The 17,812-nt window shown below is 41.0% G+C and overlaps 2 protein-coding genes across 2 annotated transcripts; both read left to right on the plus strand.

Moving 5' to 3' along the window:
- Positions 1–61: 61 nt before the first annotated feature.
- On the plus strand, positions 62–7,914 carry LOC114145651 (beta-1,3-galactosyltransferase 2-like). The gene is made up of 2 exons (XM_028019310.1): positions 62–322; positions 5,827–7,914. Exons 1-2 carry the CDS (start codon positions 276–278, stop codon positions 6,965–6,967), a joined length of 1,188 nt encoding a protein of 395 aa, XP_027875111.1. The 5' UTR covers positions 62–275; the 3' UTR covers positions 6,968–7,914.
- A 5,058-nt stretch (positions 7,915–12,972) lies between these two features.
- On the plus strand, positions 12,973–16,660 carry LOC114145034 (beta-1,3-galactosyltransferase 5-like). The gene is made up of 2 exons (XM_028018355.1): positions 12,973–13,429; positions 14,771–16,660. The coding sequence occupies exons 1-2, from the start codon at positions 13,353–13,355 to the stop codon at positions 15,867–15,869; spliced, it is 1,176 nt and encodes a 391-aa protein (XP_027874156.1). The 5' UTR covers positions 12,973–13,352; the 3' UTR covers positions 15,870–16,660.
- The last annotated feature ends 1,152 nt before the right edge of the window (positions 16,661–17,812 follow it).

A 17,812-nucleotide genomic window follows, 5' to 3' on the forward strand; every position in this document is an offset into this window, starting at 1 on the left:
CCCCTCGCGTTTTTCTTTTCGTTTTCCGTGTTAGCAGAAGTTGAAGACCAGTTCCCCCCCCCCATTGCTCCGGCTCCCTCCCACGCCAGGTACACCTCCACCAGTCCACTCCCACGGTGACAATGGCCAGTTTCCCACCTGGCCATAGAAATGACTTGTGCCTCACGAGCCGTCGTTAGTGTAGAGTCCCGCGGGTGAGAGGCTGCAACACTGAGGGGCGACAATTGAACCCGGAGCGGTTCGGTTCGGGTCGGTTCGCAGCAGCAGCAGCAGCCATGGGGGACCAAAACACTGGTTCGGATGAAGAACTTGGCCAGAGAAGGTAAGGACTCTGAATTATTGAACGCGCTGACACAGAAGCTAAAAAACTCACCTTTAGAGAACAAACCTGGAGAAGGAATCGCGGTTCAACATGTTTCTGTCTCCTCCACACACAGAAACGGCACAACATTCAAAAATCAGGCGTAAATCTTAACTTGGTCAAATCATCTCTGCCCGACTTTAATATTTTTGAAGCGATTTAAAAAATAAAAAAAAACCATTTAAAAATATTTTTAGGCCATGCCAGCTCCGTTATAGTGCAAGCAGGTTTTAAACGTCGATTTTAAGCCTTTATTAATGTTCTTAGTCTTCAGGAGGTTGTAGCTTTCACAAAACAGGTCCGTAGAAGTTAATCATGTTTGCAAAATTGATCTTTCAGTCGCTATGTTGTAGTTTTAACGCAAATGTAAAACAAAACGTGCACCTTAACATAAGAGTTACGTACATTTAATAAAATATATTCAGCTAACTGTTTTTTCTTGTTTAGATGTTTGTTTGCTTTTTTTTTTTTTTTTTTTTTAAAGTTTATTAGCTTTTAAGTACATTTGCTTTGAACGGACCAAATTACTGTACGATGTTTTATTGGTATGCTTTCATTTTTTGATTGAGAACAACTGCTTTAGTTCTCATAATGAAACTAATCTAAGCATATTTTGGCACTTTACCAGCAGAAGCATGACACAGAATGGAGCCAAAGAAAACTGCACACATTTTGATCTTCTATCAACAAAAATGCTACTTTTTACTTTAAATTTAAGAACCCAAAATCTGATGTACATCATCACGCCTTTTTCTTTTAGAGAGATATATTGATAGATGAGAAAAGAATGGTGAGAGTCAGAACAACCAGACTCTACCTCTGAGGAATAATTACCACTGACTCATAATTGCTCATTGGCAGAGTGCCCCAGCATGGAGCCTTGGGCACTCCGTGTGCTTTTTTTCTGTTTTCTTAGCTTTGTTAGGTTCACCACAGTTATTTGTTGTCTAAAATGGCTTTAAAACGTTTCTGGTCTTTATGGATAAAGGGATCTCACTCCCTTTGCTGATCAAACATATTCGTATTTCCGAAGATCGCTTTTGAGATCTTTGTGCCTACTTCAGAAGTCTGCTTCTATGAAAGAAGACATGTCTTGATTCTACAGCCGTGGCCTAAAAGATAAATATACGTGTGAAATTGAACAAATTTTCCACATAAAAATTACAAAAAACTGGGCAATTACTTTTCCACAAAGGGGCAGAGTGGTTTGGACAGTGTTTATTAAAAACAACAAGCAACATAAAATCCATAACCGGGTGAAAACATTTAAACTCTGGTGCTGAATTTTCTCTATTGCTGTCTAAGAACAGGTAGCAACAAGTCAGTTGGGTACCATAGTTACAAAATGTAAACCTGAACACTTAATCTACTGAACATCAAATATGCTGGTAGATGTATTTTTGCTTTCCTTACCAGGGAGCCCAGCTATCAAATGTCTAGTTCCAGTTTGCAACAAAATTAAGTAAAGACATTTTTTTCACTGTTTGAGATAATAAGCTGTATTAAGTCAAGGAGAAAAGTCTCTATTAAATGGTTTGAATTAAACTTGTTCATCTTGTTAGAGCAGAGAAAACTAGATTCTTTTGTTTTGTGACAGGCATTTAATGGAGGTGATCATGCAAGCCGTATTACATTTCCACTCCGACGCCGTTCATACTTCACGCGCTTCCTGTTTAGTTGCGTTTCTGCACTTTGGTTTGGTTATAATAGTATAGAACTTTGACATAATCGCTGCATCATGTGGTGATGAAGCCAAGAATCGGGTGAAAACCGTTTTCTACATCACGTTTCAGCCCACACGCCTTTTTAAAAAATGATGACTATTATGTCTAGAGGAAAAATTACGGGGTTTTTTTATGTCAAGCTTGCATGCGGTTGCAGAGTGACAGCTGCAACTGTCACGCTGCAAAGAGTTGCGTTTCACAATGTTGTGAAACCGTGTGCATTGATCTGCGATAAGATTGCTTGCACTTTAAAGAAAAAATAAATAAGATAAGATATGAAAGCACTGACAGTAAGATCTTCTGTCATGGTGTTGAAACACTTCCAGAGAAACCATTTCATCACTAGTTAAAACCGTCACCTAGCAGCCTGTGTCTGGGTGTGTGAGCCAACATCCTGTTCTTGTGATGAGAAGGCACTTCCCCTGGTGATGTGTAATGTCTTATTATCATTTCTTTACAGCTTTTTTCCCCCCGTGGAAGCTAGCATTGAACAACGTGTATGACTAGCAATGTACAGTCAGTCTTTATCTGTGTAGCACCATTACACATTATAATGTGCTTCACAAGTAAAATAGGCAAAATAGTTACATAAAAAAAAAATGAAAGCACAAAGACCCAGAATAAAATAAGCGCTGAAAGCAAAAGAAGTAGTGACATAATCGGGCTAATTGTCCAGCTCCCATGAACTAAAAAGGAAAGGAAGACAAAGGTGTTTCTGGAAGAGATTTACAGTGGGTTCACACCAGCCCTGTTTGGTCCGCTTTATTTGAACTCTAGTTTGCTTGCCAAAAAGAGTCTGGTACGTTTGGGGAGGCGTGAATGCGCAATCGAACTCTGATGCGGACCAAAAATGTCGAACTTTGGTTCGCCTAAAATTCTGCGTCTTGGTTTGGTTGAAGTAGGGGTAAAAATGCTGAGCATTCTGGGTAAAAACAACCAACACAAGCATGTGAGCCTAGCGCTGATGTTAAAAATGTCTTGTGATCTTTGTACCAAAGACAAGAAAGAAATCCTACAACCGCTGCAATCCGATGCCGCTCCATATTTGTTCACATTTTGTGAAGAAGGAGGCGGTGCTCAGTGTCTTCTTCAGACGTTTCATTCAGTTGTTCTTGGTGTAGCGCCTCCGCAGGCGAGGAGGGGAGCAAGTTTTTCAAAGGGCTCAGCTCGCTGGACGCAGCGTGAAAGCGAACCACGCCTGCTGGAAATGTAATGACTTGTAATTCTGGTCCCCAATCAAGCCGAGTCAACCGAACTGTCAGGTCTGACAAAAAGTGTCTAAATGACGCACTTAGTCCTTTGTCTAAAGCTGATCAAAGGTAGATGAGAGATAAGAGACACTTTTAGGGAACAAAGTGAATCATGTAACTATTTATCATCTTTGCTCCCAGATCTGTCAAATGAATCTGACACAAATGACCAAATTTGTCTAAAGGACGCTTTTTGTCATTGAAGTGTAAGCTTACTGTCGAAATTTAAAAGCTTTTACAGGATTTCAGTTTCATTCATTCAATGTAGAAAGATGGAAAGGTCATGCACTTTTGTCAACATTATTTGGCAAAAAAAACCCCAAACTTTTTGGAACTTTACTAGAAATGCACCGACCTGACACCGACATCTGTATCGGTCCCCATATTGAAAGACAGTCTAGGTCGGGTATCGTGACAATGTTTCCCTTCCGTAAGGGCAGATCTGTTCAGTCTAATTCTATCTCAGAGACACAAGAGGAAACAGATTAAGTGATATTTCTAAGTTAGTGAAAAGATGTAATCTTTAAATGTATTTAGTGAGGCCTTCCAGATGATCTGCAGTATGCTGGTACCGGTTGACATTTATAGAAGTCAAAGTATGACTCATATGAGGATGTGATATTTAATATTTCTGAGTTTTCATTACCTAACATCTTGAAAGCATAGTTTGTGTTGCTTTTATCTGCCGCCTGTCCTGTACCCTTCTTATTATAGCATGCTAGCATGTGTGCGGCTAAGAGACAACTCTCTTTGCAAAACTACTCAATCTGACTGATGACTGTTTTTTTCTTTTACTCCAGAGAAGTAGGACAAGTGGTCAGTCTGTCCTCCAGAAGCCTTTAGCAGTATAACTACAGAGAGAGCTCAGGATAACTCTTAAGTTTAAGCTTTATCAAAAAGAAAGCATTAAGGATAGACTTAAACATAGTCAAGAGTGTCTCACAGACTGAAATTGGAAGCTCGATTCGCGGAAATTACCTGCCTCACATTCTACTTTTAGAATCTCTAGAAACCAGCGGCAAACCTGCAGACTGAGACCACAGGGTTCTGTCAGGAACATAAAAAGCTTTCACTTCCTCGACCATCTTCACCGTCGCTGTGGTTTGCGCATTTAGATTGTGCGTCCTTTGGGTGTACCAGAAGCGTGTGAATACACATTTTCCAGCCAGACCTTTAGAGAAGAGGACAAAAAAAGAAAAGAAAAAGAACTGCGTGTTAAGTTGCACAAAATTCGAGACCAAACTTCAGCTTTAAAAGAGAACAAACAGCTTTAATTAACATTTGCAAATGGAGAAAACATACAAAGCTCACATCTCAGTGAGAATCGGATGAGTTCTGACTTGGGGCTGAACGTCCCCTCATCTACATAGGATACTGTACATCACACATTACGTAGCCACACCCCCTGGCTCAAGTGTCAGGTAAAAATCTATACGTTACTTATCTGTAAGTTTCAGTCGAGCATACACATTCACAGCTCAACTTTAGGCGTTTCTCCAAAAAGGCCTCTCTGCTGATGGCTAAACAGATACTAGTAACTGAACTTCTACAAACTAGGCTTATCACCTTAGCCATGTCTCACATTTCTAACTGCTGAACACCCTGTTCTTCACTTCTTTGAGGAGGATCAGAAGAGCACATGTCCTGCTGAGCTGCAACTGAGTGCAAACCTTTAATAGAAACATCATAAAGTGTACATTCAAATTTATTTAAACTTTGTTACTAAATTTTTCTTCACATGCGTTTAAAATTTTAATGTGTTAAAATCTGTGAGATTAAGATGATCAATTCCTACTTTTTACCTTTGTCTTTGTTAGTTGAACAGCCCTTTAAGATGTTTTTTCTGTCAAATGTTTTATTTTTATCTTAATTGCTTTAGTGTTATGCGTTTTAACATTTTTTTTGTTGTTTTTTTTGTTGTGCATCTGGAGTTGTTATAACTGTGCTACATAAATGAATCTGACCTTTGACCTTAGCCGACATGTGCTGCTCGAAAATAACACCAAAGTTCTTTGCATCATTACCAGAGGACAATTTAATGCCACCTAGAGTAAGTGACTAGCTAAGCAGTCTCTTGTCCAATGACCATAGCCTCTGTCATGTCTTAATTTAAAGGCAGAAAATGAATTCATCCTGTGTTTTCTGCTACGCACTGAGCCGTGTGGCATTCCACAAGTAACAAAGTGCATGAGGAAGATTATTTATTCGTGTTGATGAACAAAGTCTGTCAGAGAACCGTACCCAGGACATGTGGGGCTGAAGTTAAAGTGTCGTTAAGGAGGTTAAAGGGGCGTCTAAGCACATCGGACGGAACGCGGTTCCAGTTAAATTAAAAAAGTGAAATGTGTGTTTTTCTTGTACTTTGCCATTATGCCCTACTTAGTGTTGGTAGATTGCATGAAATCCTATTGAAAATTGATGATGTATTTATATTGATTTAGGAATGAAATGTTAATGAGTTTTAATTAAATTTTATTTTTTTTCTTTCCAGACAGTTTGCCAAACATCCGCATCAGCAAAAGCCTCCTGCGTTTCACTCCTGGTTTCAGGGACTGCTCATGCTGTGTCTGCTCGTGTTCGTCGTGTTCTTGGCCTTTTCGGACAGCACCCTGTCGTGGTCCGAAACGTTATCTATTCAGAAACAGTACCAGCATTTTTTCAACAAGAGCAAGCAAGTGCACGCACCTGCTTATCTGATTCACCCAAAACACAGAGCTTTTCTGAATAAAATGAAGGAGAACACGTTACAAACCCCTGAAGGCCTTCAGTACAACACAGAGCCACACACTACACAGCAACAACGCCTTCAGTACCATGAAGCTTATCCACACAACTACAGGTTTGTCTTGGAGAACGCCGAGGTTTGCAAAGTCAACTCGCCTTTCCTGGTCCTGATGGTGCCGGTGGCGCCAAGCAACGTTGCGGCTCGGGACGCAATCCGGGCAACGTGGGGCAAAGACCGAGTGGTTCAGGGCAAGAAGTTACTCACTCTGTTCGTGTTGGGTCTCGATAAAACACACGACGTTGAGAAGCTCCAACAGGAGAACCAGCAGCACAACGACCTGATCCAGAGTAACTTCCTGGACACGTATCTCAACCTGACCATTAAAACCATGGTGATCATGGACTGGCTGGCCACGCGCTGCCCTGCAGCCGCCTACGCCATGAAGGTGGACTCCGACATGTTCCTGAACATTGATAACCTGGTGATTATGTTGAAGAAGCCAGGGATCCCCCAAAAGAACTATCTGACAGGAATGCTCATGTGGAACAGACCCGTTGTCCGGTCCAAGAACTCCAAGTGGTACGTTCCCGAGGAGATGTACCCCGAGCCCCAGTATCCCACATACACCCTGGGAATGGGATACGTCTTTTCCAACGACCTTCCCGCTAAATTAGTGGACGTCTCGAAATCCATCAAACCCTTTAACATAGAAGATGCTTATATTGGGATGTGCATTAAAAAGCTCGGACTTTCGCCGACGTCTCCACCGGACCCATCGCAGTTTAAGGCGTATAATTCTAAGTACGATCGCTGTGATTTCTCTAAGGTCATTACGTACATTATTGGCTCTTCGGAAAATTTGAAAAACTTTTGGGCAGACTACAAGAAGCCTGGACCTCACTGCTAAAGCCGTTCGCACTACGGATGCAGCGTGAAATCCCTCATCGTGTAACTTATTTCTAGATATTCAGCAGGTTGAAAAGGGGAACGGCAATAAACTTTTAAAAAGAAAAGAGTTTTTTGCTTCAAATATCGTGAAGCAAAGCTGTAGTACATGTTACAGTTGATCCGGCAGGATGTGAACCACTACTGGAATTGTTGTGCAATTCTTTTTAAAATGGTTTTATATGCTTTTCTGTGGCTTTGTTATATTTTAAAAATGGAAATTGCATAGAATGCACTGACTGTTATTTAAACAGAGATGCTAGCCAGCACTTTATCAACTAATGGATGTCAAACTCCAAAACTAACATGTCAACATGAAAAAGGGCAAGGACTTGTACTTGAAGTTAGCACAACATAAACTAGTAAATTCAACTACGACTAACAGAACAAAGGTTGCATTATGTTGGCTGTGTCCAATGAACTAAAAACATAAATCAACTGTGCTCCTGTCAAAGGATTTTAAACGATGTACCTGGGATTTTGAAGTTTTGTGAGTTTTGTATTTGATTTGTTTTTATTTTTAGCCACAATTTTCCACATGTTCTCCAGATTTGTTTCTAATTGTTCTGTATTTCGACTGGGTCATCCTAAAAAACAATATGAGAGTTTCATATACACCATTATTGGTAATTATACATACGGGATTTTTATGTTTTTTATTTTAAATACTCCCAAACTGGTGACGTGACGATTCCTTGTTTATCTGCAGCTTTCTTTAAACACTGTAATTTGTTTTGTTGTTAATCAGTTGTGTTTGGGAAATCTGAAATTGTTAGAAGGAAGTTTAGCTTCCAACACGCACTTGTAAGAAAAAAAAAAAATCAATGTTGCATGTAGTGCCTTCAAATCTAAACTTAAATTTAATGTGGTGCTTGCTTATGGAAAGTAAAGCTTAAAATGTTTGTAAGAGCTGTTGTGTCGCCATGTTGAAATTCTGACTTCTTTACTAGAACGCTGTTACCTTGAATCCAGCGCCGGGTTCCCACTTCTGAGTTAATTGGAACACAGCGTAAAACTTTCAAGAGTGCATTTTGTCTTCTGAAAACGCCGGGAGAGTTTATCCGCTTCTCTCTGGAGCCAATACAGAGAGACACAGAGGAAAGCAGCGACGAAATGAAGAAATGCAATTCGGCCATCAATGCTTTGGATTTTAGCTGCAAAATGAAAATGAAGATGAAGAGAATGAGCTCACCGGTTGCCGTTGTGGTTTACCTTTTGTTTTTTATTGGTTTTTAAGACATACATAGTCTAAATCTTAAGATTGTCTTTTAACCGACCAATCCCTCAGCTTCTTTGAAAGTAAAGGCAGTAGTTTGATGGGACTCAAAGTACAACGTAGCTTTTATTTGTAACCTCTCATGAGGCCAGATCAACCTCCCTGGGTCAGCTGGGTCGCACCAGCCAGCAGAACCCCATCCAACAGTGGAAACGGGCCGCTTGTGCTCAGTTTCTGACCGACGACAGAAAGGATTTTGCATCCTTCTGCTTGTGGGTCCCACACGAGAGAGATTCCTGGTTCTGATCAGTTAACAGCAGTCGGGTTTTCGGAAGCTTCAAACGCTCCGGCTGATGGAAACGCGTTCAACGCTAACGATTGAACGCGTTTCCCTCGGGTCTCTCAGAGGCAGAACAGGGGCTAACCGTCAGCGTCTGATGCTGCCTATATCAAAAAACCTTAAATATTTTGCAGCACTGTCTATAGGTTTCAGAAGGGAACCTATAGACGCTAATGCTGTTTGGGGTGAAGTCTGGTTCTGAAGGTCCGTAAACTGCTGTTTATCTACTGTGGATCAACCTGGATTCGGATCCATCAAACATACAACAGCTGAAGTTGGTGATGATCTGCAGAACTCAGGATCCTAAGGAGGAAATAAAGTTCTGGTCCAGCTTTCTGCAGCAGAAACATCAAAACAACCGGAAGTTCATGATTTGCATTGAAATTAAATCTAAATTGAACATTTAATTGATATCTGTTTGACTTATCGGTGCAAAAATATATCAAAAAGACGGAGGTAGTGATTTTTGGCAGATCCACTGTAGAGTTCCTGACCAATCTTGGCTCTTTGGCCCAGTATGTCAAGCTGGTTATTACAAATTTAGGGGTCAAGATGGATGCTGGTCTTAAGCTGGAAACACACATTAGAGCCGTTGTAAAATCCAGCTTTTTCCACTTAAGGCAGCTAGCCAAAGTAAAACCTATTCTTTCCAGACAGCACTTTGAAACAGTGATCCATGCATTTGTGACCACACGGCTGGGTTACTGTAATGCACTTTACATAGGAGTCAATGATTTATATATTTCCCAGCTTCAGAGGGTAGAAAATGCTGCTGCACATTAACGAAAATGTGACCGTATTTCCCCTATTTCAGCTTCCTTACACTGGTTGCCAGTACATTTTAGGATTCATTTTAAAATCCTTTTATTTGTTTTTAAAGCTCTTAATGGCCTTGCCCCTCCCTAACTGAGCTGTTACATTCATACATACCCTCCCGTTCCCTCAGGTCGGCTGATCAGCTGCTTCTGAAGGTACCAACAACAAAGTGCAGCTCAGAGGGGACCGAGCTTTTTCTGTGGCAGCTCCCAAACTATGCAATGATCTTCCTTTGGGTGTCAGACAGGCCTCTTCACTTGCTGCTTTTAAGTCCCTTCTTAAGACCCATCATTTTTTCTTTGGCTTTTGGCACAATCTGAGAGGTTTCACTTTGTTTTATTGTGTCTGTACATTAATAAGTATTTTATATTTGATCTTTTCTATTTTATAATTGCATTGTATTTTTATGATTGTGTATAGCACTTTGGTCCTGTCGGTGTATAAAGTGCTCCATAAATAAAGTTGGTATGGTATGGTACTTGACAAAACTTTACTGTAAGTTTTTTTAAATAAGCAATTTATAGATAAACTTATGTTACCTAAAGAAAGACGCAGACTCTATGGAGAGTTAAGAGTGTTGATAAATGAACCCAGGAAGCTGTCAGACCTGGCAACCCTGCCAACAGTGCCGTGTTTGTTTGGCATGTGCCAGCGATGGCCACATGAAGCTTCGTGAAGCAACAGAGCCTTCCAGCCCTTTGCTTTGCCCAAAGGTTCATTAATTCATGCTTCATTCATTACTCACTGGTGAAATCTGCTGCTGAAACGGCGACAGCCTCACTCAAATGTAAGCATACTTAAAAAAAAACCCCAAAAAACATTGGCATCGTTTTTCTTTCTTTGTCAGAAAATCTAAATTTAAGTGTGATCGTAGGTAAAACGCCACTGTGCTGCTCTCCTCCTCTTCCTCATTCTGCGAGTGTGTGTGTGCGTTTGTGTGGATTGGCAGGTAAGGAATTAACGCTCATTGTAAGCTCCGGCTTGTTGCAGTTTGTTTGAAAAGGTGACTAATTAACTTCTATAGGTCTCCCCATATTTGGACCGTTGCTGCTCTTTTGTCTCCCGGATTTCTGCACGTTTGACGGACTGTGGTGGCGGACACACGCCCCAAATAAAATGGTGTTTGGGGTGCGGCATTGGCGTGCCCAGAGGGCCACACCTGGTTCTGACATTTTAACTCATATTTTCTATGTTTTTTTAAAATGATTGTTATTGTTTCCAACCCTTTCAGTTCATTATATAACAGTTTTTTTATTTGGGCTGACATTGTTTTTCTTTTGTTGTATTAGATTCAAGGTTGTTGCATTTATTAACTGTCTTTTCTTGTTGGCAGTTGCTGAGGTCCGGTGGCGGTGCTGGTGCGGTGTCTTCCTCTTCTGTGTGCCGTGATTCCTGAGTTTGGGTTGTCTCACTGCGTCTGGTGCTTTAAAGGGTTTTTGTTCGCTGTGTTTGGTGGATGCCGTCCCTATAGTGGGCCCTTCTGCCGGTGACCTCAGCTACTGTAGTTTCTACTGTTTTTCTTAGGTTTTTGTCGTAAAGAACTGGTTTTAAAAAGAGTATTTTTTAAAAGAATTTAATAAATAGCTTTTTGTAAATTTGAAACGGTCTCAGATGTCTCAATCTATGCATAACTGAACCTGTGTGCCTTAAAAAGAAGGTGAAATTCCCAGGGTGGCGTTGTTGAGCAACTTATTTGGGTCCAGAAATTTTAAATTACACAATATTCCTGAGTTTCATCTAGTGTTGCCATATATATATATATATATATATATATATATATATATATATATATGTATATGTATATATATATATATATACAGGGGTTGGACAATGAAACTGAAACACCTGGTTTTAGACCACAATAACTTATTAGTATGGTGTAGGGCCTCCTTTTGCGGCCAATACAGCGTCAATTCGTCTTGGGAATGACATATACAAGTCCTGCACAGTGGTCAGAGGGATTTTAAGCCATTCTTCTTGCAGGATAGTGGCCAGGTCACGACGTGATGCTGGTGGAGGAAAATGTTTCCTGACTCACTCCTCCAAAACACCCCAAAGTGGCTCAATAATATTTAGATCTGGTGACTGTGCAGGCCATGGGAGATGTTCAACTTCACTTTCATGTTCATCAAACCAATCTTTCACCAGTCTTGCTGTGTGTATTGGTGCATTGTCATCCTGATACACGGCGCCGCCTTCAGGATACAATGTTTGAACCACTGGATGCACATGGTCCTCCAGAATGGTTCGGTAGTCCTTGGCAGTGACGCGCCCATCTAGCACAAGTATGGGGCCAAGGGAATGCCATGATATGGCAGCCCAAACCATCACTGATCCACCCCCATGCTTCACTCTGGGCATGCAACAGTCTGGGTGGTACGCTTCTTTGGGGCTTCTCCACACCGTAACTCTCCCGGATGTGGGGAAAACAGTAAAGGTGGACTCATCAGAGAACAATACATGTTTCACATTGTCCACAGCCCAAGATTTGCGCTCCTTGCACCATTGAAACCGACGTTTGGCATTGGCTATAGCAGCCCGGCCGTGTATATTGACCCTGTGGAGCTCCCGACGGACAGTTTTGGTGGAAACAGGAGAGTTGAGGTGCACATTTAATTCTGCCGTGATTTGGGCAGCCGTGGTTTTTTTTTTTTGGACACAATCCGGGTTACCACCGGAACATCCCTTTCAGACAGCTTCCTCTTGCGTCCACAGTTAATCCTGTTGTATGTGGTTCGTCCTGTATATATGTAATGGTCTCGCTATGGTGTCTTGAACCAACGCTAACCATCAGCCAAACTCCTTTCACACGAGTCAGGATTTGTCAGCTCCTCTTTATTTTTCATGTAGAACGGAGTGAAACTGCAAACACAAACAACTCAGAATAAGCTCAAAACAGCATATAGAAATAGAAATGTTTCAGATACAGTTACATAAGTACAACGCTACGTAATGGCCTAAAATATCTTAACGGCTTGCTAGCAATGACGTAGCAACAGTCGACTCGCTGACATTTATCTTCAGAACCAACATAAATTCAATAGACAACTCACTCGGCCTTACACGTTAACACAAACGCCCATTCTGAACTATAAGATGTCACTTACAGGCATTGCCTCGAAGAAACCGAACAGAATGCGACACCACAACAGACACATCCGTCCATCTGCTTCACCGCTAGCTGAACAAACGCACTAAGCCACATAAAAGTAAAGCATTTCCCCTTCCCCAAAACATCCAGTAGATGGCAGCAATGTGCCATACAAAATAAAGCACCCACAGTTCTCAGTTTACAAGACAACTTACAGGACTATATATATATATATATATATATATATATATACTGTATACATATTCTTATTATTTTTTGGAGATGACTATATATATATATATATATATATAGTCAAACCCATGTTTGGTGGCAGTGTCTATTGAATCCTGTTTAATTGTTATATTTTTATAGTTATTGAAATGATTTGTACCCAAACTAATCCTGTTGTATGTTTGTCTGTATTTTTTTTGTTTTTTTTATTTTGTACTGATTCAACAGTAAATATATTTTATGTTTTTTTATTATTATTACTATTATTATTATTATTATTATTGACTTGGGAGTGTAGTGCTTGTTGGGTCAGACGGTATTCTTTGACTCGCTTTCTGAAAGGCTAAAATTACTGCAGGTTTCACTCTTGTGCTTTTCCAGTAGGCCACGCCAGCGCTGTTCTGTTGCACAGCTTCCTTCCACAGTTGAGGCTTTCAGAGTTTTTTCAGTGGGTGGGTGTCAGCCGTGACCGACTCACTGTTGATAACGACGGTACAGGCAAAAAACCTTATCAGGCTTTTCTCTGAAGTCAAGAGTCCCGCAGCAAGCTGTCGGACTCCTGCTGGCTGCGGCTCCACCGGTGAGGAGCCTCGAGGTTCGGTCAGGTCCCCGGCCCCCCGGTGTGGCTCTCCGCCGAAGTCGGTGTCCTCTTCATGTTTTCCACTCAGAATGGATCACGGCAACGTCTGGAAATGTTCGGTGACGTGCGAGAGCGCAATCCTTTACATAAGTAAGATAATGCTTAAATTTGTATATTTCTTTCTGAGTTTACATTCCGTTGCAGGTGCTTCGTGACACTGTAAACTGTTGAGTTCCTATTATTTTGGAGATGAGTGGAGGGCGCGTTATGAGAAAAATAACCTATCATCAAAAATAATGCTTAGTAAATAAAGTTGTATATGCTGAAAACTATGTTTTTTAAATTAACAAAAGACAAACGTTGGTTTTAGTTTAAGCACGGCTATCATTTTGTTCGCTGCAATAGAACAAATAACAGGAAGCATGGCAGATGTACTGATGTTGTGGCAAATAACAGCTAAGCTTTATCTTTTCAGAGAACATAATTTGCTAAATAAAACCAACTTAGTCAGGGTGGGGTTTCCTGTTGCCCTAAGAAAAGTCTCATCAGCAGACAAACATTTAGAAATTAGAGAAGTTCAGCACTTTTTACCCTGAAAAATGTTTGATTTTTGTTTCCTTTGCTTGTTTATATGTATGAGTATGATCAGAAACACTTACTGTATGTATTGGTTGCTTTAGTTTATGGAAGAAAATTCAGTTTGATAAAAATTTCAAATTTTGCTGGGACAGGTTGGGAAAGGGGCAAGAAAAGACTGAAAGTTGAGGGATGCAAAAAAAAGTACTTGTTTGTAACATTCTTCTGGAGGACAGGGTAAACAGGTGATTGGGTATTAGAGGGGGAGCATCTCCAAAAGGCTCAGTGATTCACGAGGAAGGATGGGGACGGGTTCAACACTTCGAGTCCAACTATTTAGGTACAATGATCTTCAATGTACTACAATTGCGAGGAATCTTGCGATTTTATACCAAAAAGGAAAGGTGATGTAGCACAGTGGTACACATGAACCGGGCACAACGTTTTTGGCAAGTTTTCCCGGCATCAACATTTCAATAAATGAAATAAGTTTGAACATTAAATATCCTGAGTTTGTAGTGAATTCAGTTGAATATAGGATGAAAAGTATTTGCAAATAACCCCATTCTGTTATTTGCAGAATGAGGTAGTTATATTTTACTTCATTGTAATTGGGTTATAATAAGGCCTTGAAGGAGCCCAGGAGTTTAGACTTATGATAATGAACTGTACTGGAAACGGAACAACTCAAACAGATGGCACAGTTTGATGTGCTGTATCAGATTATAATAGCAAAAGCTAATTTGCATCTGCGGTCTCTTGACAATTTACAAAAATGGACATACAACAATAAAATAAGACAGAACAGACCAGAATCTGTGGCGCGACAAAGATTATGGCAAGGAGGGATTCCAACTGTAAACACTTGGAGCTCATCTCCAAATATGCTAACCAGTTTAATTCTTTTCTCTACAGAAAACCTTTGTGTCATGAGAAGAAGTCGTCATTTCGCTTTTGGTTTCAGTTCCTGGTTCTTTTTTGCCTGCTGCTCCTCTGTCTCTTCTACACAGTGTGCAACAGCACACTGTCACGTGGGGAAGGTGTTTCTGTCCAAAGTACCTGCAGCTGGCTTTCTGTCCAAACTCCTCGGGGTAATGCACCGCCTTATCGAGTCCACCCGAAACACAGACTTGCGCGAAATGACATGAATGAAAACACAGAGCAACACACTACACAGCAACAACGCCTTCAGTACCATGAAGCTTATCCACACAACTACAGGTTTGTCTTGGAGAACGCCGAGGTTTGCAAAGTCAACTCGCCTTTCCTGGTCCTGATGGTGCCGGTGGCGCCAAGCAACGTTGCGGCTCGGGACGCAATCCGGGCAACGTGGGGCAAAGACCGAGTGGTTCAGGGCGAGACAGTGCTCACTCTGTTCGTGTTGGGTCTCGATAAAACACACGACGTTGAGAAGCTCCAACAGGAGAACCAGCAGCACAACGACCTGATCCAGAGTAACTTCCTGGACACGTATCTCAACCTGACCATTAAAACCATGGTGATCATGGACTGGCTGGCCACGCGCTGCCCTGCAGCCGCCTACGCCATGAAGGTGGACTCCGACATGTTCCTGAACGTCGATAACCTGGTGATTATGTTGAAGAAGCCAGGGATCCCCCAAAAGAACTATCTGACAGGAATGCTTAAGGGGAATGTGCCCGTTGTCCGGTCCAAGAACTCCAAGTGGTACGTTCCCGAGGAGATGTACCCCGAACCCCTGTATCCCACATACCCCCTGGGCATGGGGTATGTCTTTTCCAACGACCTTCCCGCTAAATTAGTGGAGGTCTCAAAATCTGTCAAGCCTTTTAACATAGAAGATGCTTATATTGGGATGTGCATTAAAAAGCTTGGACTTTCACTTACATCTCCTCCAGATTACTCTCAGTTTAGGGACTATAACAAAAGATACGATCGCTGTGAATTCTCTAAAGTCATTACGTACATTCTTGATTCTTCAGAACAACTGATCCATTATTGGACAGACTATAAGAAGCCTGGACCTCACTGTTAGGAATCTGGCTAATCAAAATACACGTAAAACAAACTTTAATAGTGATATCTGATTTACTTTATATTACTTTTTAATGATTTTTTTTTTATGTTATTACACTGGAATCTTTTGTTTGAATATATTCACTCTAAAGATAATCTTTCTTTTTTGTGTGTTTTTTTGTTTCACTTCTTCATCCGCCTGACAGATTTATGTTTCTCAAAAACTTTTGCAACTACTGCATGTAGCAAAAGGTTTAACCTAGTCGAGTTTGTGTTTTCTGTCGGCTTCAAATGCAGCAAACGCCCTGCGAAGTTTGGAATCGGAATCGGAATTAGCAGCTTCCTCTGTAAGGAAGTAAGGAGAACCTGTTTACATCTTCCTGAAGTTACAATCCGCCAAGTGGGTTGTAGCGTTGTGCAGTACAGAGCACGTTAAAAGAAAAGGTCTTGGTGTATAAAATCTGTATCAAGCTTGGAAAGTTCCACAAAAATGCTTTTTCTGTGTCCAGCTGTCATTCTACCACACTTTAACTATCACGAGTATAAAAACTGACTTGCATATAAATGTATTGAGAGAGGAACTTTGATGGTTGGCAGAACTGGAAATTGATCCAACAATTCATTGTTTTTGTTCAGATATTTACCAGCTCCTGGATTTTATTTTTTATTTTTTTGGATCTTGACCAGAAGATCTGGAATGTGGTCAACGTCCTGCTCAGTTCCCAGAGAGAATTGAGCAGGAAGGCTGATCGGGTGCAGACTTCCTCAGGAAGGGAGCAATTCTGACTAAGCATTAAAAAAATAAAGGATTTTGTTCGTGGCCCTGTAATAACTACAAGAACCATCACATTCATTCAAGAAACAACTGATGATTCTTTATGATCCACAACAAAATATCAGTAAGTCTGCATTTAAACTGATTAGCGTTCCTATTACAGAGCGTACCAATTTGCCAAAACAAAATGCAGACTATTAAAGCTCACGTGACTGCTAAACATGCCTGTTTTCCACTTTGACTTGAATACAATATAAAGAAATGGTGTTCATTTGTTTTTCACTGGAAAATTCGTTATTACATTGGATAAATGGCAAAAGGTCAAATCAAAACAAAGATGTAAAAACAGCAAGATGAGCCTGACACCTAGCGGCATAAAAAGGTTATTGCACGACTGGGATTTGAAATCTAAGTTGATAGTCCTACCTGTATATTAGAGGACTTGTATATATAGTCTACAGTGGTGTTAAAAAGTGTTCCTATTTCTTTTACATGTTCGTCAGTCTCCGGTGTTTCAGTACATCAAAGCCAATCTAGATATTAGTCGAAGACGACTCAAGGTTGTTTTTTGTTTTTTCCCGTCAAAGTGGCGGAAAGAGGCTTCCATAGGTTTTACGTCGAAGCTTAAACCTTTTGAACAGTGAGTCGTGTTTGCTGTGAAAGCTGTTCGGTTCTGCTCTAGTGTTGGCCGGTGTTATGCATAACACCGGGGCCGACAAGGAAGCGGGGCGGGGCGTGTCCTGTCCACTCACAAGGGTTTGAACTCTCAGGTAGCAACACCTTTCAACGGCCGGGCACAGTTGTTTTATTCTTCCACATTGTCAGGTTAGAGTCACATCTACTTTAACATGACTTCCCGTCTGCTGGGTGCGTTTCTGTACCCCGGAGAAGACGTCGAAGAGAGGAAGCGTGTTTGAAAAACAAAGCGAGGAACACAGAGGTAAGCTGCGGGAGCGGAATACAAAGTTACCGACGGTTTGTTTGACGATATAACTCGGTTGGCTTCCGATTATCGGAGTGCAGGATAAAACACCGGAACCGTGTTCAGATTTACACAAGTTTGGGGTCGTGTTCTTAGAGAAAACCCGATTAGGTGCAGCATACATTACCTACTTCCTTCTTTTCTAAGTACAATTTTTCTATGTTGCTGCACTGAACCGAAACAGCAAATCTAGTTTAATGTCGGG

This window comes from Xiphophorus couchianus, chromosome 5, assembly GCF_001444195.1.
Source record: "Xiphophorus couchianus chromosome 5, X_couchianus-1.0, whole genome shotgun sequence".
Taxonomy (NCBI): Eukaryota; Metazoa; Chordata; class Actinopteri; order Cyprinodontiformes; family Poeciliidae; genus Xiphophorus; species Xiphophorus couchianus.

Excerpts from the sequence above, each read along its gene's own strand:
- LOC114145034 (XM_028018355.1), top strand. The coding sequence starts at position 13,353 with ATGTTTTCCACTCAGAATGGATCACGGCAACGTCTGGAAATGTTCGGT. Across the intron at positions 13,430-14,770 it reads GAGCGCAATCCTTTACATAA|AAAACCTTTGTGTCATGAGA; the intron begins GTAAGATAATGC and ends TTTTCTCTACAG.
- LOC114145651 (XM_028019310.1), top strand. The coding sequence starts at position 276 with ATGGGGGACCAAAACACTGGTTCGGATGAAGAACTTGGCCAGAGAAG. Across the intron at positions 323-5,826 it reads GAAGAACTTGGCCAGAGAAG|ACAGTTTGCCAAACATCCGC; the intron begins GTAAGGACTCTG and ends TTTTCTTTCCAG.